This window comes from Petromyzon marinus, chromosome 26, assembly GCF_048934315.1.
Source record: "Petromyzon marinus isolate PM22_M1 ecotype Great Lakes invasive population chromosome 26, UKy_Petmar_22M1.pri1.0, whole genome shotgun sequence".
Classification (NCBI taxonomy): Eukaryota; Metazoa; Chordata; class Hyperoartia; order Petromyzontiformes; family Petromyzontidae; genus Petromyzon; species Petromyzon marinus.
The window spans coordinates 5,414,102-5,441,751 of NC_133692.1; the positions used below are offsets into that span (position 1 = coordinate 5,414,102).

The 27,650-nt window shown below is 50.5% G+C and overlaps 1 protein-coding gene across 1 annotated transcript in view; it reads right to left on the reverse strand.

Moving 5' to 3' along the window:
• Positions 1 to 27,650, reverse strand: part of LOC116946075 (protein sidekick-2-like) — a 494,081-nt gene that overhangs the window by 20,015 nt on the left and 446,416 nt on the right. The window contains 3 exon segments of the mRNA XM_076069895.1: positions 4,777 to 4,912; positions 23,812 to 23,950; positions 25,661 to 25,801. Of these exon segments, the coding sequence (XP_075926010.1) occupies positions 4,777 to 4,912; positions 23,812 to 23,950; positions 25,661 to 25,801 (416 nt within the window).

Genomic DNA, 27,650 nt, shown 5'->3' on the forward strand with positions numbered 1-27,650 from the left:
GCCAACATCTTCACCAACCCGTCCTGACCAGCTTGGTGAAGTATAGTCAAACTACCGCTCCATGTCCGTCATGGCGTGGTTAGGACTCCATCCGGTCGTGGAGTAGCATGGGGCCTAATCATTACTATTTTTATTCCTATACCTTTAAGCAGGGAAAGGTCTAAATTTCCTATGACAGAAGGTAAACACGCTCTGCCAGTTGCATACACGTGCTCACGATTTCACATTGATATTATTGTTTCCTACAAATCCTGGTGACTGGTTAAGGGATGGCTCCGGGTCCCGACCTCTGCACTCGCTTAACATTTCAAGTTCAAAGTTCCAACATCAATGTTGTGATTACAGCCACTGCAGCTACCAGGTGTGTGCCACCAACCCCCGTACGGCACCATGCAACCCAGAAAATCTTCCCCTTGTTGAGGCAGCTGCTGCCCTGGGAAATCTGTGAATATTTCTAGACAATTAAAGGTCCCGGATTTTTCTCAGTTGCGTAATAATGAACCGCTCAAGGCGACGCATTCACATGTTGTTCTCCTCTCTTGCGGTATTGAGAGATCGTATTCTTCTTCTGAAATGTCACGGTTAGTTTTACCTTGGAGGTGGCTAACACTAGCCACCGCCAACCACTGCTGCGACTGCCACCAGCCAACGCCACCGCACCAGCCACCACCATCACCACCGTGACCACCACAACTACCTAACCCCTACCTCCCAATCATCAATTAGGTATTCGTAAGGAAGACACACACTGTGAGAGCTGGGATTTCCTGCTAGGTCATCGGATCAAGGGGTCAACGGCACAGCAGAGGCTACGAGGGATGGGAGCGGCCTTCCAAGTAAAGAGACCCTCAGGGTCCAGAAGGAATCTGGATGCTTCCTGTGTAAGCGTCCTGGCTCTACAATTAATCACGGCACTGCGAGGGGCCCTCTCTGGAAACATGCTGCGGCTGTTTTTTTTTGCGACCAAATGGATCTTTTGGCTGCAAGTGGCTTTGGAGACGTGCTGAGAGGACGCGGTGAAACGGGGGACACGAGGGGGGGGGGGAGTGCATGTTGTCGAGGCAGACGATGCGGTGGGAAGTAAAGGAATGTTCAGCTAAGTCTCCCTACTTACTTGGGGTTGCCAGTTCTTGATGTGCAAAAAAAAAGGAAAGCGGCGAGGCGTGTCATGTAAAGGGAAATATCTCACAATGCCAGACGAAAGGGGGGAGCTGCATGTGTAGGCATTGTCTCGAGTGCTGCGTTACTCTTTTCTTAATATCCCGGGAAGCCTTACAGATATCTCAGGCAAGCGGCAGCTACCTCAAAAAAGAGGATTATCGTGGGAAAACGGGGAATGTTGACAACCATAATTTTACCAGGCCTCAGGCCAAATTACTCGGAATGCTCCAGATATCATCAGCTCTCGCAAGCTAAACGGGATTTGGCCTGCAGTGTGCTTGGACGGGTGACTACCACGGATGACACATCAAACTAGATGAGCAGAACAATACGCCTCCTTGGTGTAAATATAAACGTACTTATTTACACGAGGAAAACAAAAATATAGATGCCACGGGTGATCATAGGCTGCTGCAGAGTGATGCCGTAGGCAGTCGATGAGCCGTGCTGTAAATCCGTCTTTGTAATGTACTATGCTCCCACGCCCGTGCTTGCCGCCTAGACTAAACCCACCCTGACCAGCTTGGCGAAGTCTAATAACCGCCTCTCACCCCCCGCCCCCCCCGCCGCGGGAAGTCCCTCACCCAGCAGTGGATTGACAACGAAGACCGTACAAGTACACAGCACAATATGCTACAGTAGGCACATTAGCCCATTGAGAAACTGCCTCTGTCTCTCTCTCTCTCTCTTGCGAGCTTGCAACGGGGAGACCGTGCAGAAAGGGGAGGAACGGAAGATACTTCTCTGTCTATCCACCAACCCCCATGACGGTTGCACACAACTCGGACTGGGCTCTGGAGGACCCGGCGAGAACCATTCCCAACAGGAACAAAGCTTGTTGACGATCAGAAGGAATGAGAAGACCCTCTTTAAGGAACACCATGCTGAATGTTAAAACGCGTCAGCATTAGATGGCATGTTGCGTTTTGCTAATTGCTCGTTGACAACATCTTGCAACTCCATATATGGGGCTACAAAGCACTTTTGGTTACTTAGATTAAAAAGAAAATAAGTCAAACAAAAGTCAATTAATATAAAACAAAGTTTGGTATGCAATTTTCCAACTGCAGGGCAGATGGGAAATCTGGGTAAGCCACAGAGCACTCGGTTTCAATCACCACTTTATGCGCGCCAAATGTTAGCAGTGCCTATGTAACAAGCTGCACTGATCAAATTAAAACTACATTGGCACTTTCTTATTAGGGTTTAAAATTAATCACCACACACACGCACACGCGCACATATATATAAAATAAAATAACCAACATGCTGTCGTGTAGTAATGGTTAGCACATCGGATTTGCGATTTAGATGACGCCAGTTCGATGCTATCTCCCGGCGTGGCAGTTAAATAAATGGGGAAGGTGGCCTGAATCTCCCACCCCCCCGACACCGCCTCGATCCACGCAGCAGGATAACAGTGTAAACCAGTTCATAGGTTGCGTGAGGTTGCATGAGGTTGCGTGAGGTTGCATGAGGTTGGGTAAAGTGTGGGTGCTCTCCCACCTCTTCCGAGGCGTCTGGTCAGGGTAGAAGAGGAGGCTAAAAACACTACTTTCTCGAGCTCCTTCGGGTCGAGGCCCTCTGCCAGCAGTGGCGTCAGCAAGAAAATTTAGGGCTGCGCCTTAATCTTTCCAAAATTATATAAATATATCCATTCCATTAATACAAAGTACAATATATTTAACAAAAAAGTTACTTGATGAAAGGCATTGCTATGGGTATTAAAAAAAATCTGTTTAATTTACGATTTAAAATACATATGGGGCAAAGTGCTTCACGAAAGTAGATTCGACGGCCACAGAGGTTTACTGGAGCACACCTTTGACTCTTAATCGCTTTTCCTTTCAAGTAATATTCGGCTCCCATTGGGGAAAAAAATGGATGGTTTTCAATTTCTGCAGAAAAAAACTTTCTGGCAAGAACACATTCATGGCGAACACGTGGATTGTTGTTCTTGTTGTTTTTTTATATGTGTTTTGCGTTCAAATGAAAGGGAGAGCACACGTCAAACATTTCACGTAAACGAGTCCGGTCTCACGACCGCAGAGGGTTTTTTTGTAGAGTGGCGCTGCCGCCCGCATTACAAAACAACGTGAATTTAATTCCCGAAACTATTTGGATGGTTCACAAAGAAATTTTATTTTTCGATTTAAAGCTTTCGTGACTGCAAGGATTCATCTTCGGTAAAGGTCACGTAGACTGAGAATAAAATAATAAAATAAAATGAGACAATAAAATTCTCACGACGTTTCGGCCACAACACAAGTAGCCTTCTTCAGGTGAAGGAACAAAACTGTCGGGACGACAGAGCTTCAATGAACGCTGCTTAGATTCATAGCGTCTTTGAAGCTTCAATGAACGCTGCTAAGATTCGTAGCGTCTTTTAAGCTTAAAAGACGCTACTAATCTTAGCAGCGTTCAATGAAGCTCTGTCGTCCCGACAGTTTTGTTCCTTCACCTGAAGAAGGCTACTTGTGTTGTGGCCGAAACGTCGTGAGAATTTTATTGTCTTATTTTATTATTTTATCCTCATTCTACGTGACTTTACCGAAAAAAACAAAGAAAAATAAATTTTAATTTGTTTGGGGAACACGTGACCATTCGTCGCGACTATATTTGGTCACAGACGTCAAGCTGGACGGGCACAGACTGTTCGACCGCGACCGTTCAGGAAGACGCGAACCTGCCGCAATGGAAGCTCACAATAATTAGCGACAACCTAGAGACGGTGACGATTAATTAAATTTAAAAAATATTATTTCCGTAATAACAATTACGGACGTTTCCACGTCAAGGGTAGAACTAAATTTAAGCGATACATTTTTGACATTTAATTTATTTAGTGATAATTCACGAAGACATTAACGATACTTGTGATAATAAACTAAAATTACCGATAATGGACAAGATTGTCCATATTAGATTGTCCATTATACCGTTCATCGCTCTGTCTCAATTGAGGGCCCCTTAAGGCACGGGTTGTTCCGCACATGTTGGTAAAGTAAGGAAGCAGAGCATGACGATGATGACCATGGCGGGAGCGTGGTTGGCATGCGCCCTGGTGCGAGGAATAAAATGGTGCCTCCCGACAAATTTCTCTCTCTCTTTTTGTAGCTGAGCACATCTGGCCCGTGGGACACGGTGCAGTTGCACTGCCTGCACGCCTGATAGCACTGGCGACTAAACATGCCTTCTCCATTGTACAACCAAGCCACGATGGGGCCACGGGGAGGCGGCTCGGTACGGGTCGTGAAGGTGCCAGCTTGTTTTTCCACTGCAGAACCCGAGCCGTGCTGCTGACGTCACATGTAGGGTACGAGTTGAGATGGATTAAATGGCGTGGCAATGATGTGTCCTACCAGCCTTCTAATTGACGTCAAATGCCATGCATGTCTCATTTGCTCCGCCCCTGGCCCTGCTTGCCACTGAGTCAGATTCAGATACATTGCGAGGCCAATGAAGCAAGGTTTGCTTCTGGCTCAGCTTATAGCCAGTGGAAGACCACCCCAACTGTGAGGTCTCCAGACTAGCATGGCTCGGATGTGCCAATGGAAAAGAGGCACACGGAAACAGCGGAAGGGCTTGTGAGTGCAGAGGTCCGGCGGACGGTACCGGAGACTCGGGGATCTCCGAGAGCTTCTCGTTGAGGCTGCCATTGGGCTCCGACTTGGTCACCTCGCCGTACTCGGAGGGCAGGTCCTCATCCGAGTAGCGAAGGCTGCCGGGGCTGGGCCGCGGAGGCGAGCTGCTTAATCACACACACGCACATACACACACACGCGCGCATATAAATACACACATGGCGCACATGTTCACGATTATCCACCGTGATCTGCTGGATTAGGGCCTCCGCATGCCCCCCGCCGCTCGCATTCTCTCGCGATGCACTAATCCATCTCGCTTTCGGACTGTCAGCGACAAACGTACCCTTGAGCGCATCCCCCTCCTTCGGCTGCCACTCCGCCATCCGTCTCGACCACCGCCCATCGCCCCTAACAGTGACGTGTCCTGCCCAAGCATTGTATTCTGCTCCGTGCCCAGTTACTTTTCTCAACAGTCAATATGACGTCTCCAACTTGATGTCTGGAACCTGCAGATGATCTGTGATCCATGTTGTCCTCTTTCCTGTCCATCCAATTACAAGCGTGCACTTCTCCACACTCCTTTGTGCCCATCGCAGCGTTTGCTCTGTTCTCTTTGTCAATGTCCATGTTCAAAGCCAATGTCCATGTTCAAAGCACCTTAGGCATATGCACACGTTGCTTTTCTGTTGGTCTTTGGCAGGTAATACACAATGCACGTGAAACACACTTCCTGGCAATATTATATATATTCAGCTTGTACTCAGGCAGGTATACGTGTAGTCACACTTAAGCATAAACACAAAGATCCCCCAAATAGCCTTTAACAGACTATTGGGGCAAGTGCTGTTCGTGAGCACCTATAAAGGCACACGAGGGGATGGGTGGCCAACACCACGCCCGGCCGCCTTTTTCTCCCCAGTTGCAGATTTGTACACACCATGCCAGGTCATAACTTAAGGCTGAGCCAACCTAGGGGAGGTTAAGCACCTGGTCAAATATTCGTCACTGTTGTTGGCCACGAACGAGAACCAAACTCGAGTCGCTGGTGTTATAGTGCAGTGCGCTCACCACTACACTACCGCTCGCCTCTGCACTCGCACACACACTCGCACACGCACGTGTCTGAGCAACATACACGCGAGGCCTGAGCAACTTAAGGAAAAGCACGGGGGTGGGGTTTGTCGCCGCACTGACGGTGCTTAACATGACAATCCCATTCCGCCGTGACTTTTTTTTTGTCTTGGCCGAAAATCAAACAATTACCGCTTTACTTATCCTCCCATAAATCCTGCGACGGCAAAACGTCCAAACGTGTCTCTTGCCATCCCCCGCACGATTTTTCACTCACGCCGCTTGACAGTGGCATTCTTAGAACGCTGGTGAGCGAAAAACTTAAACAAAAAATTAAAGCGTGGCGATGAATCATAAAATTGCCATTTTGTTGTTGTTGTTGTATATTCGCCATCCGTCGCACCCGGCTGTAATGAGGTCTCGTTGTTTGTTGCGCGTAAATGTTGAATTTAAACAATCACATGGCACTTGCGATGTTACATGTCTGGGTGCTGAACTTAATCGCCAAATTGAGCTGATTACAAAGCAAATAAAAGTCGTTCATGTATGCAGAAACACGATCACGGCATTTTCGCTGAGAAAACGGCCGCAAAAGAAATGATAAAACGGCCATAAACACGATGGCGAATGAACACAACCTCCGCCAACAAACACTCGCATAAGCGGGCAACACCAAAGAGTAAAACAGTCTTGGGGTGAAGACACGTACAAAGACAAAGATCCCCCCCCTTATAGCCTATGGCAGACTGTTGGGGCAAGGGCTGTTCGCGGGCGCCTATGACCGCCGACACGGCACACGAGGGGGTGGGTGGCCAGCACTACGCCTGGCCGCCTTTGTCTCCCGAGTAGTGACGTTTACTACACACCGCAGCAGGTACTCATTTGAGGCTGAGTTGACCTTGGGACGGCTTGAGACCGGTTCAAATAATCGTCACTGGTGTTCGCCTTGAGCGGGAATCAAACTCGGGTAGACCGGTTCATAGTGCAGCGCACTAACCGCTCCACTAACCGCTCGAATGGAATGTTAACCGTACCTATTTTAAGTTAATAGCTTAAATGTGCACCCCCCTTTGTCAATCCACTCCTGGATGAAGGTCTCCTCTCCATGCCGGATAGGTCGCGGGCGTCGCTTTGACCATACTTGACCACGCTGGTCAGTGTGGGCTGGTGAAGGTTGGGTGGTGTTGCGGGAGCGGTTGGGTGCTTAGAACGGTTCAGATATCATTCGGCACTGTTTGCCACGGCTGGGAATCGAACTCGGCTCGCCATCCACTGCGCAACCGCTCCACTCCCAAGCCCATAATTACTTACACGTAACGTAACAAATATATAATACACCCACAGGAAATCTGTTTCTCTACACAACATTTTTTTTGTCTCTGAATAGTGTTGTCCTTTGGCCCATATGGCTTAGGGAACCAATGTCTTCCAGCAGCAGCAGTTGTTTTTTGCAGTCAAGACTATGAAAAGGTTGAATGACTGTCACACTGAAAAAAAGCGCGGTTCATTTCAGTTGTTGCTACATAGTCATGCGATCGTGCACACTGACAGACTACGCGAGTAACATCAGCGGTGTGCAGTTATCTGAACCCGGCCTCTGCCCTCCTTCTACCAACCCTCCCTCACTGAAAGTGTGGTCAACAAAGCGGCACGGCTGACACGGCGCGGGAAGTGAGGGTCTTCATCCAGCAGTGGACTGACAAAGGGCGAAAAGATTACGAACCAAATTTATAACGATCGGAGAACGCGACGAGACACAGGTCCCTTCCGGAGGGATGACCGATGGAGAGCTGGGCTCACGTCGCTGTGATGTCACCAGGGTTTCATTTCATCCCGGCCAGCTTAGCCTCTGTCGGTGCTCCAGAATAATGTTTCCTCACTGGGCACGCCGCACCCGGTATACATCTTGCGACGGCTCCAACTACTCGGCACGTGCCACTTACTTAAATCGACCAGCGACCCGGAACATTTTCAGCGAGGACTTAATCCCTGAATATAACGGCGCCCCGGTAGCCACCGAGCACGTGTGTGTGTGAGAGAGTGCGGTAGTGTTGCGGTTAGCGCGCTGCGCTATGGATTCCACGATCCGAGACGGATACCCGCTCATGGCCAACACCAGCGACGATTATCTGAATCGGTCCTGGGCGTTCTCTAGGTCGACTGAGCATCAAATGAGCTACTTGGGACAGTGTGTAAAATCATGGCCACTGGGGAGACAAAGGCGGTCGGGCGTGGTGTTGGCCACCATACCCCTTCGTGTACCGTGCCGACCTTCATCGGTGCTCGCTAGCACAGCACTTTCCCCAACAGTCTGTTAAAGGCTATACGGGGGATCTTTGTCTTTCAGAGAGAAAATATATATTTTTTTCTCCGAACGCTCAGCGCAAACGACTCCGCTTGCTCTGACAAAGCTGAGCGCTGTTCGCCACCACCCCGCGTTTGTCCCCTCGGCTTTGTGAGCCACAAAAGCACGCGGGCGCGTGCGTGGGTGCAGCGGGCGCGTGCGTGCGTGGGTGCAGCGGGCGCGTGCGTGCGTGGGTGCAGTGGGTGCGTGCGTGACAGCAAGCCCTGAAATCCTGTGCTGCCGGGGAGCACGAGGACAAGGGATTGATTTCAGCCGGGTGTGTTTGGGTCGGTGACCCAGAAAATATTTCCGCGCCCGGCACACCACATCGGGGAGACATCTCGCTTGATGGCTGCGTGGCTACTTGCTCATCACGCAAGGCGCTGCCTACTACAGTAAGTAAGTCGAACCAGCAACCCAGGGGAATATTCAGTGAGAAACAAAGCCCCCCCCCCCACCCCCGTGCTCCCCCCGGTAAGCACCAAGTGAGACAAACAGCACAGCATTTTGTTTCACAGCTGCGTTGGAACGAGGCAACACAAATAAAGGAAGGAAAATCACGGAACACCCCCCCCACCCTCGCTCACAAACTCCCCGTTTGCCCCTCCCTGGCTTCTGAATTGTTGGCAAAAAAAAGATTAAGGCCAGGCCTACACCGCCCGGGCTGTCCCCTCCCCCATAACACACGCGGAGGAAGGGGTGAGGGTACTTGGGGAGGAACGCGAGGCAATGCAATCAGACGGAAACCATTCCCCTGCCCCCTTCGATCGCCCTTTCAGAAAGTGGCGCTAATCAGATCGCCCTGTGGCAAGTCCAGAGGAGGCAGCGAGAAACGGCGTCAGTAGCGGCAGGAATGGAAAGGAATAGGAGAGGCGGTCGCAGCAGTAGCAGCGGTAGATATAAGAGGCAGCAGGAGGATGTGGGAGCAGCAGTTCCAACAGCAGGAGCAACAGCAGCGAAGAGTAAACATGAATACTAGAAGCAGCAGCAGCAGCAGTCGTAAAATTAGGAAAAGCAGTAATAGCAATGGCATAAGTAGTAGCAGCAGCAGCAGTAAGGAGCAGTCCACTGGGTAAATTTAAAAGTAAAACATAATTTATTTCATTTTTAAGAAATAATGCGTTCTTAAATTGTTCATGATGTAACCCAGGTTGTCCTCGCAAAAGAGGCGGCGTTGTTGTCACGCGTCTCAGTGGGTTTATTTCAGCGCGTGGTAAAATAAATACGTATCAGAAACATCAGTAGAAGAAGCAGCAGCAGCATCATCATTAGCAGAAGCAGCAGAATCAGGATTACTTTCAGAAGCGGCATCGCTATAGCAGCTACATTAGCATCAGCAGTAGCAACAGCAGTCGCAGCAATACAATAGAAAACATGATATTCTGATACAGCATTGATTTTTTCTGCGTGTGTGTGCGTGTGCGCGTGTTCGCGCGCGTGTGCATTCGCCGCAGTGCCCAAGCAGGCGGAGTGTGTTGCGACTTTGTATATCGCCGATGGGGAAAATGAATGTGACACAGGCAATTTTGGGCTAAACAACATCGCAGAGTCTGAAGGCGTTCTCTATTCGTTTATACATGAGCTTGCTTGTTCACATACTCGCCATACTTAAATGTATTTATATATTATGTATATATATAATGTGAGAACTCTGCTTTTGGCCTGTTTGGGAGAAAGATTGTCTCAACCAGAATTGTGCCGGCTGTAGAAAAGACCAGGAGCAGATAAGAGTGAGCAAACCCTAGTGGCACATACAAAGATAAAGACGAAGATCCCCCATATAGCCTATAACAGACTGTTGGGCAAAGTGATGCTAGCGAGCACCTATGAAGGCTGGTACGGCACATGAGGGGTTGGGTGGTCAGCACCACGCCCGGCCACCTTTGTCTCTCCAGTGCTGATGTTTTACTGCACACTGCACCGGGTCCTCATTTAAGTCTGCATTGACCTCGTGGAGACCAAGGAATTGGATCGAATATTCACCACTGTTATTGGCTGTGAGCAAGGAATTGGTTCAAATATTCACCACTGTTATTGTCTGTGAGCAAGGAATTGGTTAAAATATTCACCACTGTTAATGGCTGTGAGCTCGGGTAGCTGGATTCGTAGCGCAGTGCACGAACCACTAAACGAGACAAATTTTTTTCTAAATTTTACGAGCTAAGGCCCACTGCGCTACATATCTCTTTTTCAGAAACGACCTGGCCACAAATGATAGCCCAACCAAGTGGCTTATCATGTGGAAATGTATAGCATCGAAATACTCTAAACGCGTGTTGATTCTAAATGTGGAGGGAAACACTGGAGGACCCCGGATAAAAAAAAATCCCCGTGACCACGGTGAGGATTTGCAAACTGCAAATGTACAGGCGTCAAGGTCGTGGGTCGAGATCGAACCCACAACTTTTTGCATGGCAGGTGAGGTAGTTTACATCTCGCTACCGCGACTCCCTATTCGTACGTACAAAAGACAAAGATCCCCCGTATAGCCTGAACAGACTCTTGGGGCAAGTGCTTTTAGCGAGCACCTTTGAAGGCCGGCACGGCACACGAGGGGGTGGGTGGCCAACACCACGCCCGGCCGCCTTTGTTTCCCCAGTGGCGATGTTTTACACACCGCACCAGGTATTCATTCGAGGCTGAGTCGACCTAGGGGAGGCCCAGGACACATTCAGAAAGTCATCAATGGTGTTGGCCGTGAGTGGGGATCGAACTCGCGTCGCCAGGTTCCAAGCGCAGCGTGGTCACCGCTACCCTACCGCTCCCCATTCGTACGTACAGACACACACGCACACAAATTTAAAACAACTAAATTAATCGGAAATATGCCGAATGTTTTTCTTCCGTTCTCCCACCAAAAAGAGGATGGGAACGTTTCAAAATAAACATGAAATAATCTAGTGCTCAAAGCGTTTTACGATGACATGCGATTGTGTTAAGATATTGGATGCCTAGGCGGGCAGTAGCACAGGATGAAATCATTACAATGATAATGTAATGACATCGCGGATGTCACTGTGTAATGCCGGCCCTAGAGAGGCACGGCGTGCGATGTAACGACATCGCGGGCACCACTACGATGTGGGTGCAGTAGCGGCCCTAGTGGGGCTCGGTGAGCACTGATTGGCAGTGCTGGATGGCACCACGCTCTGCGTGCAGTGCCGACCCCTACAGGATAGGGTGTGAGAGTGCCGGCTATGGGAATGGGGTTACTAAGGGCCATGGCACTCTGGTTGAGCCCGAAGGACACGTGACTGGTAAAATCTACACAGGGCATCCCAGGTGGGGGATAGGGGATGGTCACGTGTCAGGGCCGAGATCGTGCTCGAGGGTTCTCGAAGGTGGTCCTGGCTAAGGGCGGAGCCAGCCACGACCATGGAGGATCTAAGCCGGGTCCCCGAGAGGAACCGGCTGCGGTTGTCCATCCTGAAGAATCTACGTTCTACGTTCGAGAAGAGTTACCAACAGGAGAACCTGCACCCAAGCGGGGGTCCTGTCTGTTGTAGCTATTCCCAGTGTAATTAGTGTGGTTAGCCTGGTGGTTACGTAGCTAGTTACGGTGTAATTAGTGTAGTTAGCCTGGTGGTCCACCACCATAGGTTGCTATCTGGTTAAGGGGCAGTTACCTCTTTGTATTGGTATCAATAAATGTGTTGCCTCCAAAGAGTACGTCTGCGACTCAGTTGAACTCACTACATTAATAATAGGGCGATAATAACAAAACAATCCCAAAGTCCTCTCTGGAGGTAAAGAGATAGGCAGGGGCAGCTGTCAAGTTCGTTGTTCAAGTGTTAGCCCAAACGAACTCCTGCTTTCGCATGTTTAAAAAACAAAACAAATTCCATCTTCTTTCAAATCGAAGGATGGGGATGAACTTCGCGAATGTAATTAACTCAAATGGATATTTTATGCGTTGTGTTGTCGCCGCATACACAGAATCCGTGCGTTCACTTTCTTGGGAACGACTTGGATAGAGGGGGGTTGAGTGAAGGCGCTAGGCTGCACATGATTGCATTTGATTTAACAAGTAGGAGGCTTTCGCGACCAGTACTATTCATAATAAAGTTTTTTTGGGTTAGATCGTACCAGTATAAATGTGTCGTAACCCTCTACCATCCAACCAACACAGCCAATTAGTAAGGGATTTGTCACGTAAACAAAACGCCAATTAGTTACTATTTCAGCCCACCGGTGTGTTGGAGAGTAAATCCACAACATTGACAATTTGAGTAGTACGACGTTTCGCTGGTAATTACATCCAGCATCATCGGGCGATTTTCCAGAATATTAAATTATATCTACGCGATTTAAACCAAAAACCTTTATTATGAATGACTGCATTTGCAAACCTCACCACGGCCCATGCGAGGTTCATGCACGGGGCTCTACAGAAGGTCACAGCCATCCGCGATTCTACCCAAGAAAAAAATCATTGTCAGTCTTCTTCTTCTCCACTGCTGGATGGAGAACCCCCCCCCACCCACCCCCAACCCCCCCCCCCCCCCAAGCCGTCGCTAACTCTCACGATCCCGCAAATCGATAATCCACCTAGCGCCTGCGCGCGAGCTCATTTCATGACTCTGTCTCCCCGGGAGACGTTCCTCTCAGATGCGTTTCCATTCCTTGACCGTCGGCCAATGCCCCTTCCAGCCGTGACGTATATACTGCACGTACGTTGAATTTCTTTCGCGCCGTACGTAACCACCCGCGCTAATCAGAGGTGAGGGGCAAGGACAACAAACTGAACACAAAAAGCAGTTCTAAAGATATGGTTTAAACCTCGATTTTGTATTGCCATGGCTCCAGTGGCTTCCTCATATCGGAAGGAAGAGCGTTCCCGACGGCCGCAGAAGCGCATCTGAAAGCGCGCGATGCGGCAACACGTCTTTGTTCAGTGGCCCAGCCAAAAGCCGCTGCTGCGATGATGGCAGATGATCGGAGTTCGCGTGACGGTGGTTCATGCTCCTTGACGAGATCAGCAAATGTATCGTGGTCCATTTGTGGCGAGCACTTTGTGGGTAACGAGCGTGACCTCATCACGTGTTCTGCCCAAGCCCACTTAATTATTCCCTCGCAGTTTGAACGACGTCCTCTAATCCATGCGTCCCTCTCTCTGCCCTCTGCAACAGGAGCAGTTGTCACTCTTCAGCATGGAGGTTTCTCCTTTCCTTCTGTACTTCGCCGATACCACCCCATTTATTTCTCTCACGCGTTAAGAGGCTACACACCTTTCACGGCCACTGCTGCATCCATCGGCATCCCCCATGTAATCCCACCGCTGTGGTGCTTGCGCTGCTGGAACATGTAAAGCCAGACGTTTTCTGGGCATATGAAGACTAAAGCCTCACCCCCCCACCCCCTGTAAAGCCTTTCACAGATGGTTGAGGCAAGTGCTGTCAGCGAGCCCCTATGGCACACCCAGAGGCTTGGTGGCCGGCTCTATGCCCGTCCGACTCCGTCTCCGCAGCACTGTGATGTTATTTACACACTGCACCAGGTACTCATTAAAATCCAAGTCGACCTTGTGGCAGGCCCAGGGCCGATCAAGATATATTCTCCACCGTTATCGATCCCGAGTGGAAATCGAACCTGGGTTGCCGCTTCCGTGGCGCAGTGCGCTACCCATGCACGTGCACGCAGATTAGCCGGTTGTTATATAAGGCTGTTAGCAAGCCATCTGCATTAAAGCAGTGATTGGTGTGCAAATGCTTTGGAGTTGTTGTATGTGATCATGTCATCCCTGGAGACGAGTGCACTTCTCCCTTGTTCGTCAGATAAAAAAAGGCTGCCTTCTGGGAATGTTCTAAATACATCTTTGAGAGCCAGGGCCGGCACCGTGGCATCGGGGGAGCTGGAGGGGGCTGAGTCCCACATCCTCCTTTTACAACCCCACCTTCTGAAGGCTTAGCACTCCATTATAAATTATTCGTGTCAAAAAATACTATTGTAAACAATGTAAAAAAAAAACGCCGTTTGCATCTGGAGGAATGTTGTAATTCACTGCTCGCACTACCACGCCCTGGCTCATCTGCTGTGGTACAATTATTTTAATTCTTCACCATCATTTGATGGGAATACAGACTGTTCGCAGCAGTTGGAGGCGGCCAGACACAATGTCAAAAACTTGGCACAATTCAGCGTTGGGCGTCGCAGCCTCGCCTCGCATGCAGCGCGCACACACACACACAAGGGGTCTGAGAGCGGAATGCATGCGGGGTGGAAAGAAGGTCGCATCTCCACCCATTCTGTTTCGTTTTCAACATTTGTTTACAGTTTGTACAACACTGTGTTGTGCGCACCCCCTGAGTTATTTTTTTTTGTGTACGACCCCCCCACCCGTTGAAATCAGCTCACGTGCTACCGCAGGGTCGGGCCGATCTTTGCGCGGGTTTCTGCTGCTAAAGGGTTAAGGGTTGAAAATAACCCAGCTGCTCGGTAGATTGTCTCTCTCTCTCATTTTTTGTGTTTTTTTTGTGGTTCCGGACACGAAACGCTCTGCCAAACCAATTCTTGAGCCATCGCGAGCATCGTCCAGACTCATGGAGCCCCCCAGTAAGGGGCCAGGGCCCACACTCTCTGCAGGCCCTACACTCTCTGCAGGCCCGGGCGTGTCCGCCTGCAGAATTGGGCCCCGGTGGTCGATGGTGACGGAGTGACAGATGCACAGCGACCCGGCAATTACCGATGTAATAAGATGTCTACGAGTGTGAATGGAGGTTTCATTAGCTCACAGATCTCTATGAGAGCGAATGGAGTTCGCTGCAGTTGACAGATCTCTATGAAAGTGAGTGGAGGTCGCTGTAGCTCACAGATCTCTATGAAAGTGAGTGGAGGTCGCTGTAGTTAATAGATCTCTATGAAAGTGAGTGGAGGTCGCTGTAGCTAACAGATCTCTATGAGCGTGAGTGGAGGTTGCTGTAACAAACATATCTCCATGCAGGAGTGCAGCTACACTTCCGAATTTGCAGAGTGCCTCACTAGCAAATGGGTTCCAAGTGGTTATTGCATAGGTTATAGAAGTTAATGCAATGATCGATCACGCTCTTGCCACATCTACACACAGCGATGCCCACAGCGGCTGCGCTGCGGGCCCCAAGTGATCTCGCTCAGCTCAAGCGCTTAAACGAAGCCTCCCATGCCCACTTCTCTCCTTCCTTTGGCAACCAGACCCCAACCCCGTCACCGGCTTTCCTGTTTATCGCAAGCCAGCCGGCTCTTAACAAGAGTGGGTTCAGCGAAAATATCAACTCTCCGAGGGGCCGAAAGGATTTGGGGCTCCTCTCTTCATACAAATCCAAGAGCCGCCTTCTCCCGATGCACCCAGTAGCATACCCATGCACGCTCGAGCATAGCACACGCAATCAGGCAAATACATCAAGAGTCCAAATCGATTTTCGTCCTCATTATGAACTGCCACTCCCGACAAAAAAAAAAATCAGATCGCATTATCCCGCGCGATTTAAATAGAGCACGCGTGAAAACGCACGCGGCAACATCACGAGCGCGTGACGTCGCACAAACGCACACAAGCACGCACTCGTAGACCGGTGCAGCTTTCGAGCGTGCACGCGGTGCACAGCTGCACCGGGGCACCATGGGCTGGAGGGGCCCAGGAGCTGGGCTACTGGGGGAAATTGGATAGCGGAGGACCAATTTGATTCCTTACACCAGGACTCCACGCCAACTACACTGATCTTCTCATCATCGTTGAAAGAAAAACAAACAGACCGTTTAATATTAATATTTTTCCGACGGGATTTCGGGTTGTACTCCGTGTTGGTCGGCAAGACGTCCAACGTTTTGCGACACATTCTGGGAGCTTCCTTAGGAACTGAACACGTTCGACATCGTGCCAGACAACGCTCGGTACGACCCCAAAGCCCGTCAGAGAGCTGTACAGCGAAAAGCTACACGCTAGGTTTGATGAAAGAGGTACAGGCGCAGCCGTGCAATTGCCTGCTCACGCCACTGCTGATAGAAGGGCACCTATCCCGGGAGAGCTTTAGAAGTGTCCCTCCGGAGGGAATTTGGCCTACTCTTCCACACTGGCCAGACGTCTTGGAAGAGATGGGAGTACCCACCATTGTCTCTCCACCACACACGATCTGCCGGTCGACTGTGGTGTACCGATCAATTCCTCTGGGTGGACAGAGGGTGGTGGATTTAAGAAATTTGCCCAGATGGGGCAGCGAGATTTGTTCCGCATCTTTATATCCTTGGCTTTTCAGAATCGGTGTGGCTTATGTTGACGGTGTGTGCGTGGGTCACAACGTGATGTATTGGGCCCGCACATTGCCTATAAAAAAATAATACGTGAAAAACAAAATAGCCCAGAGTTTTAAACTGGCAGGCCGGGAGATCAAATCGACACCGGGGTCCTCTGCGCTGCAAGTACAGCGTGATGACCCACCATAACAAGCACGGCAGCGTGCGTTATTTCCAAAGTTTTAGCTACTTGTTTTCTCTCTCAAACATCTCTCTCCAAAGTTGAGAGGGGGCGCGGGGGGGGGGGGGGGTGGGGGAGCGGAGCATCGCTGGAGGAGACAGAGAGCCAGACTGTGGCGATAGACGGATGGAGTCACGCCAGGGCTGCCGAGAGGCACTTGCGGAGAGCAGCAGTAGCAGCATCTCCACGCAAACGACATCTCCAGACCGCGAGGGCCGCACGTAGCCGGGACACGGAGAACAAAAGCTCCCGTGTGTGTGTGTGTCCCTGCCCAGCGCCTTTAGGGACATCGCCGTAAATCGCCGGCTTTGTGCACCCTCGTCCACCGACGCGCTCACAGGCGCGCGCGTGCTCGCTCACATGCGCAAGGACAAAGATCACCCGTATAGCCACAACGGCCTGTTGGGGCAAGTGCTGTTAGCGAGCAGCAGCTCTGAAGGCTGGCACGGCACAAATGGGGGTGGTGTGGCCAGCACCAAGCCTTTTGCCTCCCTCGCGCTGACGTTTACACACCGCACAGAGTGCTTGTTTAAGGCCCACTCGACGTAGGGGAGGCCCAGGAGCCGCTCGAATAATTGTCAACGATGTTGTTGGCTGTGAGCGGGGATGGAACTCGGGTCACCGGGTTCGTAGCGCAATGTGCTAACCACTACACTACCGCCCCCACTGTGTGTAATGTGTGCTTACACCCACACGCACGCGTACACACACACACGCACGCGCGTACACACACACACGCACGCGCGTACACACACGAGTGCCGCTGCGCATCCTCAGGAATTCTGATATTTCTTTATTTATTTCCATGCTTTTTAGCAGTCGTGTCACATTCCGGGGCAAAACAGAAGAAGGGGAAATAGAAGAGGGAAAGGAAAGATGTGGGTTGGGTCTCTTGTCGTGGCCTTGTAGCCCGCCACAGGCAGCAGTGTGCCTCTCAAATTAAACCACGGGCTCTTTGTAACCGCGCGTCATTCTGTTGGCAAATTATTTGGTGGCGGTGATGCTGCTGCTGGTGCATTGGCAGCGGTGCACACAGCACATTTAACCACGACAAAAATCTCAACGCAACACATTCGTCAATAACACTGTGGCCTGAATATGATTTTTTTTTTTTAATCGGCGACTTTACAGGCAATGGCCCTTCTCCATGGCACACAGAGATGCCGGCGAGCGCATGTGGATAATGCGATTGGAGACTGCACTTTGCTCCGTAGGGTCTGATGAGGATTAACAAAAAAAGGGTTTTTGGGAAACAGACTACCACTTCGAAAAACAAACCCTTGCATAAGCATACCCTTGAATAAACGAAGCTTTTTGATGACTGAAGGGGTTTGTTATCCAATAGCTTCAGTCGAGTAACTAATCATATGCCAATTTCAAAGCTGGATGTCAGGCAATGGGCCCTTCTTTCAAAGCACTTAAAACATTGTTGCAGCACGTGGCCATCGCGAAGGCGATGTGTTGCCCAGACTTGTAAGAGTCTGCAGTCGGTGCACAGCAAGGGGCCATGCTGCTGTGTGGCTTCATCCAGCGGACTAATATGTGAGTAACTTAACAAAATAATATCACTTGGCAAAGTTGGACGGCGACGCTGCCACACACGTGGGCCCTACTCTTCTTCCATGTCACGGCATCCCGTGACGTCCACTGTGAACGCAGACCGTATGTGCTGTGTGTGTGTGTTTAATAGTCGGTGACGTATTGCTCGAAGGAGCGTTGAAGCAGCGTTCATCTCCCGTTTACAGGTTCAGCTCGTGGTGGGAAAATTACACGTTCTTCTGATGGGAGGTGAGGGGGGGCAAGTCTCTCCATAGGACAACCACCATTGACTGACTCCTCCACGAAGCCAGTGCTAATGATATCGACCCCGGACAGATGATGGGCCGAGCCAACCCCCCACCGGGGCTGGAACTCGCGCAACTTTTGCGACTGCGGCCGATGCTCTCTTCCGCACTGAGCCACTCGGTGGGGTCTTCATTGATGTATTAATAAGCTCGTTGTATTAACGTGCAGGCGGTCGCGGGATTCAAAACCTTTGCAGAACAGGCGGGCAAAACGCGCTGCTACGACCGCTTAAGCCGAGTCACCGCCACTGGGGGGTTGTGTGGCCTAATGGGCCCCCGTGTTTGTTTTGTGGCTCACACCAAATCTGCAAATATCACAGCTCGGGCAGACACGAGAAGAAGCCCGCGCACGGGCGGGCTTCGTTCCGAGTCATTTGCTCACCGAGTTTCGCTTTCTGATTTCCTTCAGCCTATTTGCTTGTCATCTCTTATTTACGTACAGACAGCGAGCGAGACACACAGTGAGAAGAATGTGTCTTCTGTTAATGAAACAGTTTTAATTAGTTTTATTTTCCTTTGGATGAAGCGTACAAGTTTAATGAACTTTTTTTGCAAAGAAAATGAGTCGAAAATTGATTTTTATATGCTTAATGAGCAAATAAGAAAAAGACTGTATAGTTGATGTGTTGATTAGCCCCAGGATAAATTTCCCCAACAGACACCCCGCAGCCAGTCACCCCTGAAAAACACTGCTGACTTTCTTATGTCGAATGGTTATAGTGTAATTGATGGCTCATGCCACTGCTGGCAGATGGGACTCCACATCTGCATCTTATCCATCTGATCCAGAGTCCCACAATGCTCTAATAGCCTGGACAATGACACTGACGATGCAACGTTGACCCAGGGGACGGCAGGTCAGAAACGGATGCTTGAATCCATCTATTTGATATGTGTGTGGAGGCTCCTGATTGTTACTCCCTTCTGTGTGTGTCGGTGGATTTCCTCCACGCATCAGATGCCTGGAACTAAGCAGCGTTGAGCCTTGGATGGCCCTTGGATGGGCAGGTTATTAGGCCAGGCGGTGGGCAGTGCAAACAAATTCATTGTTGTACCGTAATTCTATGCTCCCGTGGCTCTGCTCCCCACCTTCAACACCCCGCACCGACCGGCGCGATGAATCAGCGGTCAAATAGCCCCCACGTTGAGCATTGCCCTGACTAACTTTGCCTGCGCAGGTGCACGTACATTGCTTCCCACTAGTCGACGCATGTGGACCATCGCACTGAACTGATGGAATGTGCCTCGGATGTCCGCTGTCTCGCCGACCGAGCGCACGCGCGGTCACCTCCGTCAGTCAACCCACGGCACCTGAAGGGGCGGCGGGGGGGGGGGTCTGTTCCACGACCTCCTTCCTGCCAGTGAGCGTTCGACAGTTCACGCACGGCCTTAAGGGTGCACACGGCTTGGCACTAAGCACCGCGGTGACGTCACCGCCACTTGGTGGCGAATGGCGGCTGATTTGTTATCGTTGTTGTGCTGTTGAGTGGGAGAGTGGTGCTTCAGTGGTTAGCGCGCCACGCTTTGAACGGGGCCACCCGAGTTCGATTCCTGCTCACGACCAATAACCGTGACGAATATTTAAACCGGTCTTGGTCCTCCCCTAGGTCGGATCAGCCTTAAGTGAGTACCTGGTGCAGTGTCTAAACATCAGCACTGGGGAGACAAAGGCGGCTAGGGGTTGTAGTGGCCACCCATCTCCTTGTGTATCCTGCCTGCCATCAAAAAGTGCTCGCTGATAGCACTTGCCCCAAGTCTGTTTCGGCTCTACGGGGGGTCTTTGTCTCTGTGTAGTAAACTCCAACAGGAAATAATTAGACAGCTTAAGGAAGCTTAGGCAGCTCTTCCCCTTGTGAGGGGGGGGCGGGGGAGGCACTGGTTCGTGTATGTGAACTATCATTACAACCGCTGTTTACACACACATGAATGCAAACAGATGTAAATGGCTAATTGCACGCAATCCCATACAAGGTTAAATTCATCTCATGGCAGGAGGCCACGTATTTGCGTGGATTTTTCTTGTTTGCAATCTCTCGGTTTAAAAGCCTGATGCTCATTAACCGCGGGGAGCCAAATCAGTGTCGAGGTGCTTTCCAGGTGTACTCAGGGCTCAGACGTTTCTCACTCAGTAGTTTCTGGGTTACCGGTAGACTTGACTGGAATAGGTGGCCCCGTGACTCGTGAGCGACAGCCATGATCGTGTGACAGAGAGGGGCCCAGATTAAGTTTGATGGGGGTCCGGGGCTGTTATGCTTTAGTGGGGGGCCCTCTTTCTATTTTCAATTACTTCCCCTTCACTGTTTTCCCGCCACCCATGGCCGATGGCCGATGGCAAACACTCCATCGCGTTATTTACCCCGGGTAATGTTTCATTTCCGGTTTTTTAAATGCGATAGAACTGGCAGTAATTCACATTTCGATGCAACTGCTTTAATAATTATAATTACCAACAAGTGCTCCAGTGCAGTGTTGTGTTTCAACAACTCTAGCCGTGTATATTATATTGAGGACCCCTAAAAATCCAAGGCCGCAGGTTGCCGACCCTAAAGCCCCTGCATTAATCCGGCCCTGCCGAGAAGGTATACTGGATGTGGTGTGCTGGGTGTGGAATTACTCTCCGGGTCGGTGACCCCTAGGCCAAGAGCCGGCCGAAAATTAAGCCCTGGGTGTACGTCAGTTCAGTTTGAGAGGCTTTCGTTTTTTGCGGTGCTGTGTTCAGTCAATTTCAAATTCCCTCGATGGAAAGAATGCGGCAAATCATGGACTGACGGAACGGAATCCAAAATGAATTACGGCCGTTCAGAATGGACCCCTCGTGGCCAAACGGCCTCCACAGATTTTATGACTGCACTGCTGTTTTATGCATGCGTGTGCGCGTGTGTTATCTGCGTGTATCTACGCCCGAGTATGTTATTTCTGTACGCAAATATACGCAACAGTTTACGATGATATGGAATCACCAGTACTCTACGTACGTACGGTTTAACACGTAGGCTTTCGTGACCGACATCATCGTTAATACAAGTTTTATTTGGGTTAGATTGCGTAAATAGAAATGTTTCGTTAAACCCGCCAGATTTGACTGTCCGCCTGATGATGCTAGTTGTAATTGCTGGCGAAAAGTCGTACTCATATTGTACATTTTGTGGATTTGCTCTCCAACACACTGGTGTGCTGTACTGGTGGTGGCGGGTGTAACGACACATTTATATATTTACGCGATCTAACCCAAAAAAAACCTGTATTATCTATGTATGTACCTACGTATGTACGTGTGTTACTCTTGTGTTTACCGGTATATTTTTGTTGCAAGATAATAATAATGCATAATTAACAGACCTTTGTAAATCCACTGCTCTATGAAGGTGTCCCTATGCCATGTCACTCATGGTCAGTCTGGGTTGGTGAATGATGGGAGGCCCCAGGACCTGTTCAGATGCCACTCACAATGTATTATTACTACGTTTGTTTACCTATGAAAGCATCACTGAGTCTCATTACTCTTTTTCAGGAGAGCCCTGCCAAGGTTTTTCACGAAGAGGGCGATAATTACTATGTACATTGCGATTTAGTCATTTGAGTAATTTTGCGGGTCATTATTTTCCGATTTGGACCAAGATATTGGCACACAATTGCCTAGGCCGAATCTTTGGAATGATGTCACAAGATCCTCAACGTCCAAAGTGAATACGGTTAATACACCGGCGGTATTCATCAGGGCGGCCGCTATATTCGAACCGTGAACCTCTGCAAAAAAAAGCGTCAAATGCGCCCCTCAATAGAATTATCCATGGCCAGGAATGAAGCTCAATTTGCTGGGTTCACAACACAGCTGCGCTAACGACTGTGCAATTGCGCCACCATAATCTACACGGTAATTGGATGAAATATACCAAAAAATGCTACCACAGCGAACGGTGAATTTGGGAAATGAACGCACTCATCCACGAAATCCTAATAATGTTTGTCTCATTAGACAGCTCCAACCAGGCGGCTGCAACTAAAGCGCTGGCCCACGGAACGACAAACAACGTTTACTTGGGTAACTTAGCGGCGAAATTAGACGATTGTCACGCCAAGTCAAATACGCGCGGACGCGCTGCGATTCGCTGCACAACGGAGAGCAGTTGCACCGCCTCGTCCTTTTCTCCGCGCTCTCCTCTCTCGAGATCCCCAGCCTCCCCACTGATGTCACGCGATGTTCTTTGAATGCACGGTTGCAGCAGATAGTATATACGCTTCCCCCCCCCCCACCCCCTCCTTCTACAAAACTTCTATACGGCGATAGCCCAGCTTATCAGAAGGTTTCCAGATTTACACGCGCAGACGCGCGCATGCGGCATTGCAATTGCATTACCACCGGTGTTAAGCGATGCGGAAAATCACAGACGGCCCCAATCCTCACGCCCGGCGCTCGCGTGGCAGAGCAAAAGAGGGGGTCTGCGGGGGGGGGGGGGCACGGTTTGCTCCAACGCTCGCCCGACCGCCCCCCGTGTGTTCATGCCGCGCTGTGGCGGGAGTGAGAAAGCAGTCCTCGAGACCAGGCCTCTCCCTCAAGGTCGACTCAAGGACATTCTCAGCTCTCATGAGTGGCCCTGGCCTTCAGGGTGGTGGGGGGGGGGGGGGGTAGCGGGTAGCAGTATTCGTTATTGAACCAGGAGATGAAAGAACGAAATATGGAGCCGTTTAGAACTCTTGAGGACCCCTTTTGCAAGGGAGACCTGGGCCGTCTTCTGCAGTGGACATGTGTAAATTCTCACAAAATCTAATTTCCATTAAAATATAGATAAATTGGCTACTCATTTTAATTGCAAAAAAACCGTAAAGATTGTTTTCCCAAAATGTAGTTTTAATCAGGTTGATTAGATGTAATGTATTAGTTGTTGATTGTTTCCAAGTTTTGGGCAGCTTTCAGACTGCAACGTGAGCTTTGTTTACTGTAGCTCATCAACGTCCGAGAGGATTTGACCGTGACCTGAATTTGACATTGACCCTGACCTTGACTTTGGCCTTGACCGTGGCATTGACCCGACCCTGGACCCAAAAAGACTCCCAGCCCTGACCTTGGCCTCGTGTCTCCCGGACCTTCAATGCAAGACTGCGAGGAAACTTGGGTTACTGCACGGTGACACTGCCGGTGACTTTCGCCAGTTACAGATTGCCCAGGAATATCCTGGAAAAAAAACTTTCCTGACAGGCGAACGGCTGGCGCGGTGGCAGTGACGGCGTGGTCCCTCGCAAACCGCTCCCACGCGGGGCGAGGAGTGTCACGATCTCACGGGGGGGCGGCCGGGGGGGGGGGGGCAACCGTAGCCCCCGGGGCACGTGACGACACCACCCACGAGGAGAGGCACTCACCGCGTGTGCATGCCGTTCCGCCGGCAGAAGGAGTTCTTGACGGGCAGGCGCCGCTCGCTCAGCTCCAGGCTGGCAGCAAAGCGTTCGTCTAGGCTCACCATCTCCTCATGGCCCAGCGTGCCCGGCTTGGCGCTCAGACCTGCTGATGGGGGGGGGGGGGGGGTGGCGGTAGTAGCACGAGCCGTGCGGGATGTCATGCCGCAGCACGTGGAAGCCTCGTCAGTCTGCTCGGCTGCGATTTCGCACAAAGCGGAAATCGCAGCCACGTACTTGCAGACCGATGCCCGCTTGCAGGCCCTTGTGCCGAGTCACTTTGCACAGCACAGGAACAGCTGCCACTGGGGGTCCCCCTCGTCGAGACTAAGTAGCAATCACAGCCACTCCCCCCGCCCCCCCTCTGGAAGACTTAATGGACGATTGCAGGCCACGTGCTGAGTCACATTGTGTGGCACATGGACAGCAGCCGCCAGGCAGGTGCCCTTTCAAATGTGTTGATGAGATGAGATGTAAGTGGCTTGTCCCGTGTAAAAAGCTCTTAAGGTGGCTCGAAGTAAAGGGTGCCCGATTAAAAAATATATGTTATTATTACAAAATGATTTACAATGTGATGGTACACAGTGTCATAATACAGTAGCAATAGTGTCATTATACAGTGAATATTGTCAAAATAGTGTAAACAGTGTCAAAAAAGTGTAAATAATGTGATGACGAACAGTGTCAAAGTATGATTCATTATTCGTTCCTTTAGAGTCAGGTCGTGGAAATGAAACGAGTGTCGTGAACAACCTCCACCCGAAACGGTCCAATTCATAAACGCTCACTTGCATCAAACGTCTTGCATTTATTCGAGCATCCAGTTTCCTTAGGTTGTCAACAAGAGCTCAAGTGGAGGGTTCGGGCTTATGACACGCATTTTATTTACACAACCTAACCCCCGCCCCCCCCCCCCCAAAAGCGATTATGAATCATTATATTGGTCGTGAAAGCCTACGCAGTAAACAAGTGTCGAAGTGGTGTACACAGTTTCCCGTTGTGGCGCACACAAGGTGGCCTTGTACAACATCGCCGCTCGGCGTGCGACAACGATGTGATGATGCGAGGATGTCACGCGACGATCTAACGACGTGACACGGCGACAGGCTGGCGAACTCGATGCTGGGAACGCTGTGACGTCACGTGCACGTGACAGCGACGACAAAATGACCAGACGTGACGCGATGGCAACGATGCGAAAGGGCGACGACGTTATCACGCGGCAACGGTTTCTCTCTGCCCCGATGACAGTGGAGATCGCTCTCAACCGCGTGTCCGAATGAACACACGCATGAAGGTGTGGACATTTCCTCCATGAATTCACGTCTCGCCAAACTGAGATTTCTGCGACGTGCAAACCATCAGTCATATCACTGACGACTGCCCAATACAGCACACGCCTGCTTGAGTGGCCTCCACCCGGATACCACGTACGTATGTACGTTGAACTTCTTTCGCGCCATACGTAGCCAAACCGTGCTCATCGGAGATGCGGAAGGAAGGACGACAAACTAAACACAAAAAGCAATTATATTAGCCCGGATGCCACAGAATGGCCTACAACGTCAACAACACAATCGTAGCCCTGCTGCTTTGTTTTTTTTTTTAAACACGCCATGAGAAAGAAGGAGAAGAAGAAGGAGAAGGAATGCGATTCGGTGACCGTGCGACGACGTTCTGACGTGACGACGATTCGACCGCCCGAGGGCGCCTCGCTCCAAGGCCACCACGGCACGGCGTGATGACGACGAGAGTGTGGCTCGATGAGGTGGTAGGCGGGGGGGGGGGGGGGTTGGGGTGCCGCTGGGCGAGATACCGGAGCTGGCGCGCCGCACGTGCTTGCCGCTCTGACCCCGGATGACGAGCACGAACACCAGCAGCAGGATGAGGATGAGGCCGCTCAGCGCCACCACCACCAGGAACCACCACTCGTCGTAGAACGCCGCGTCGTGCACCGCTGCGACAACGGGAACAACGGCACGGCGCGATTGAAGCCGCGGCCGCTGCGTGGGCTCTCGCGGTCGCACCGCACCGCACCGCTCTCTCCCTACGCGTTCGCGCGTGGTGTCCCGCCCGTAGTAGTTTGGCACGACGTCCGACGTTTCGCTCCGCGTGCTGGGAGCTTCCCTTTTCCTCGCGAGGCCGAAGCTTTAAGGCGCGTGGAGCGAAACCGTCGGACGTGCCGAAATAACACGCGGTACAAATTCCGAAGGTTCATTGGGGAGCGATGCGAGGAAGTGTTCTCAAGCATACGAACAGGACAAGCAAACGTGTGGAGGTGGCTACGTGTTTTAGAGGTCAGCACGTCTGAAAGTCAATTTCATGGCCCGTTCTCATTAATGGGTCTGGCACATCGAGCCGAGGTGAATATGCTTGGGGGGAAATCAAGTACATGCAATCTTGAGCTGAAACTTTCTATAACAGGAAATATTCAGCCCCGAGGCTCAAATATTGGGACAATGATCACCCATCTCCGACCAGACAAAGCTATGGCCATTTATTTTTTCAGATAATTTACTGATATTATGTAATCACCCACGAATATGGCAATGTGAGCGACTGGTCGGAAGTGAGGGAGAGTTGGTAATCAATGAAATCATTCAATACTTTGAAATAAAAAAAATGACACTGAGGCTTCAACGAACACTCCTCACACCACAAATATGTCCAATTATTCGTGTGAAACAGTTGTATTGTTTTTGGTCAGATTTTGTTTCGTGATAAAATTTGGTGACGCAGGTAAACTCTTAGAGATGAGACTTTATCCTTGCCCCTTGAGCTCTCACCTGGTCAAACAAAATACATTTGAAATTAGTGGATAGAGAGTTATATTCCAGTGACGAGATGTTAACTCCGTCGCCTGGTATGCACGAGGTCGTGGGTTCGATTCCGACCCTGACGCCTGTATATTTGGAGTTTGCATGTTCTCCCCATGGTCACGTGGATTTTTCTCTGGGTCCTCAGGTTTTTCCCTCCACATTTAGAAACGTGTTTTGAATACTGGACTGCTATAAATATCCACGTTGAAAGCCACTTCGTCGAACTATCATTTGTGGCCAGGTCATTTCTGAGAAAGTGCTATATAGCTCAGTGGGCCTTACCTGGCAAAAATCTAAAAGTCAGTTAGTCAGTCAGTTATTCAGATCTGTGACATCACCTCCCAGGGGCCCTCACTGACACAGGCTGATAGCCCTTGCTACCTGTAGAATTGCTTCCTGGTGTAACCCCCACAGAATTCGAAACGCGACAGTTTTGTATTCTCCAGGAGGAATATTTTTTGCTGCCACCTGCCACCTGGGTGCTGGCACACTGGAACAGCAACCTGGCAGGATTAACCAGAGGATTTATTTGTGGCGCTCTCTCCTCTGAGGCCGCCAGCCGCCACCGTTTCTGCTCCCGGTCTCTGGCTAAGGTTGCCACATGTCCTGGTTTTGAGGCAGCTGCTGTCCTGCGAAATGTGTAAGTATTCCTGGGATATTAAAAGTGTCGACAACCACTCAAGGCAATACATTCACATGCAGTTATTTTCTCTTCTGGTAATTGTGAGATATTCTTCATCTTCTTGCCCTATGACATTGCGCCACATGCACAATTGGGCAGTGACCACGGCTGCCTGTTGCAGAGGTTCCTGGTTTCAGTGCAACGGCCGCAACTGGTACGTACTGCGGGCGTACGAACCGTAACGCATGCGCCGACTTATTCGCAGTGGACGTTAAAGATCCCGTGCTGTTGTTCAACGCAGACTTGTAACAAAGTGAACGGTGGAATGAGGGGGGCAGCCCGACACGGCATTTCTACCTCGGACC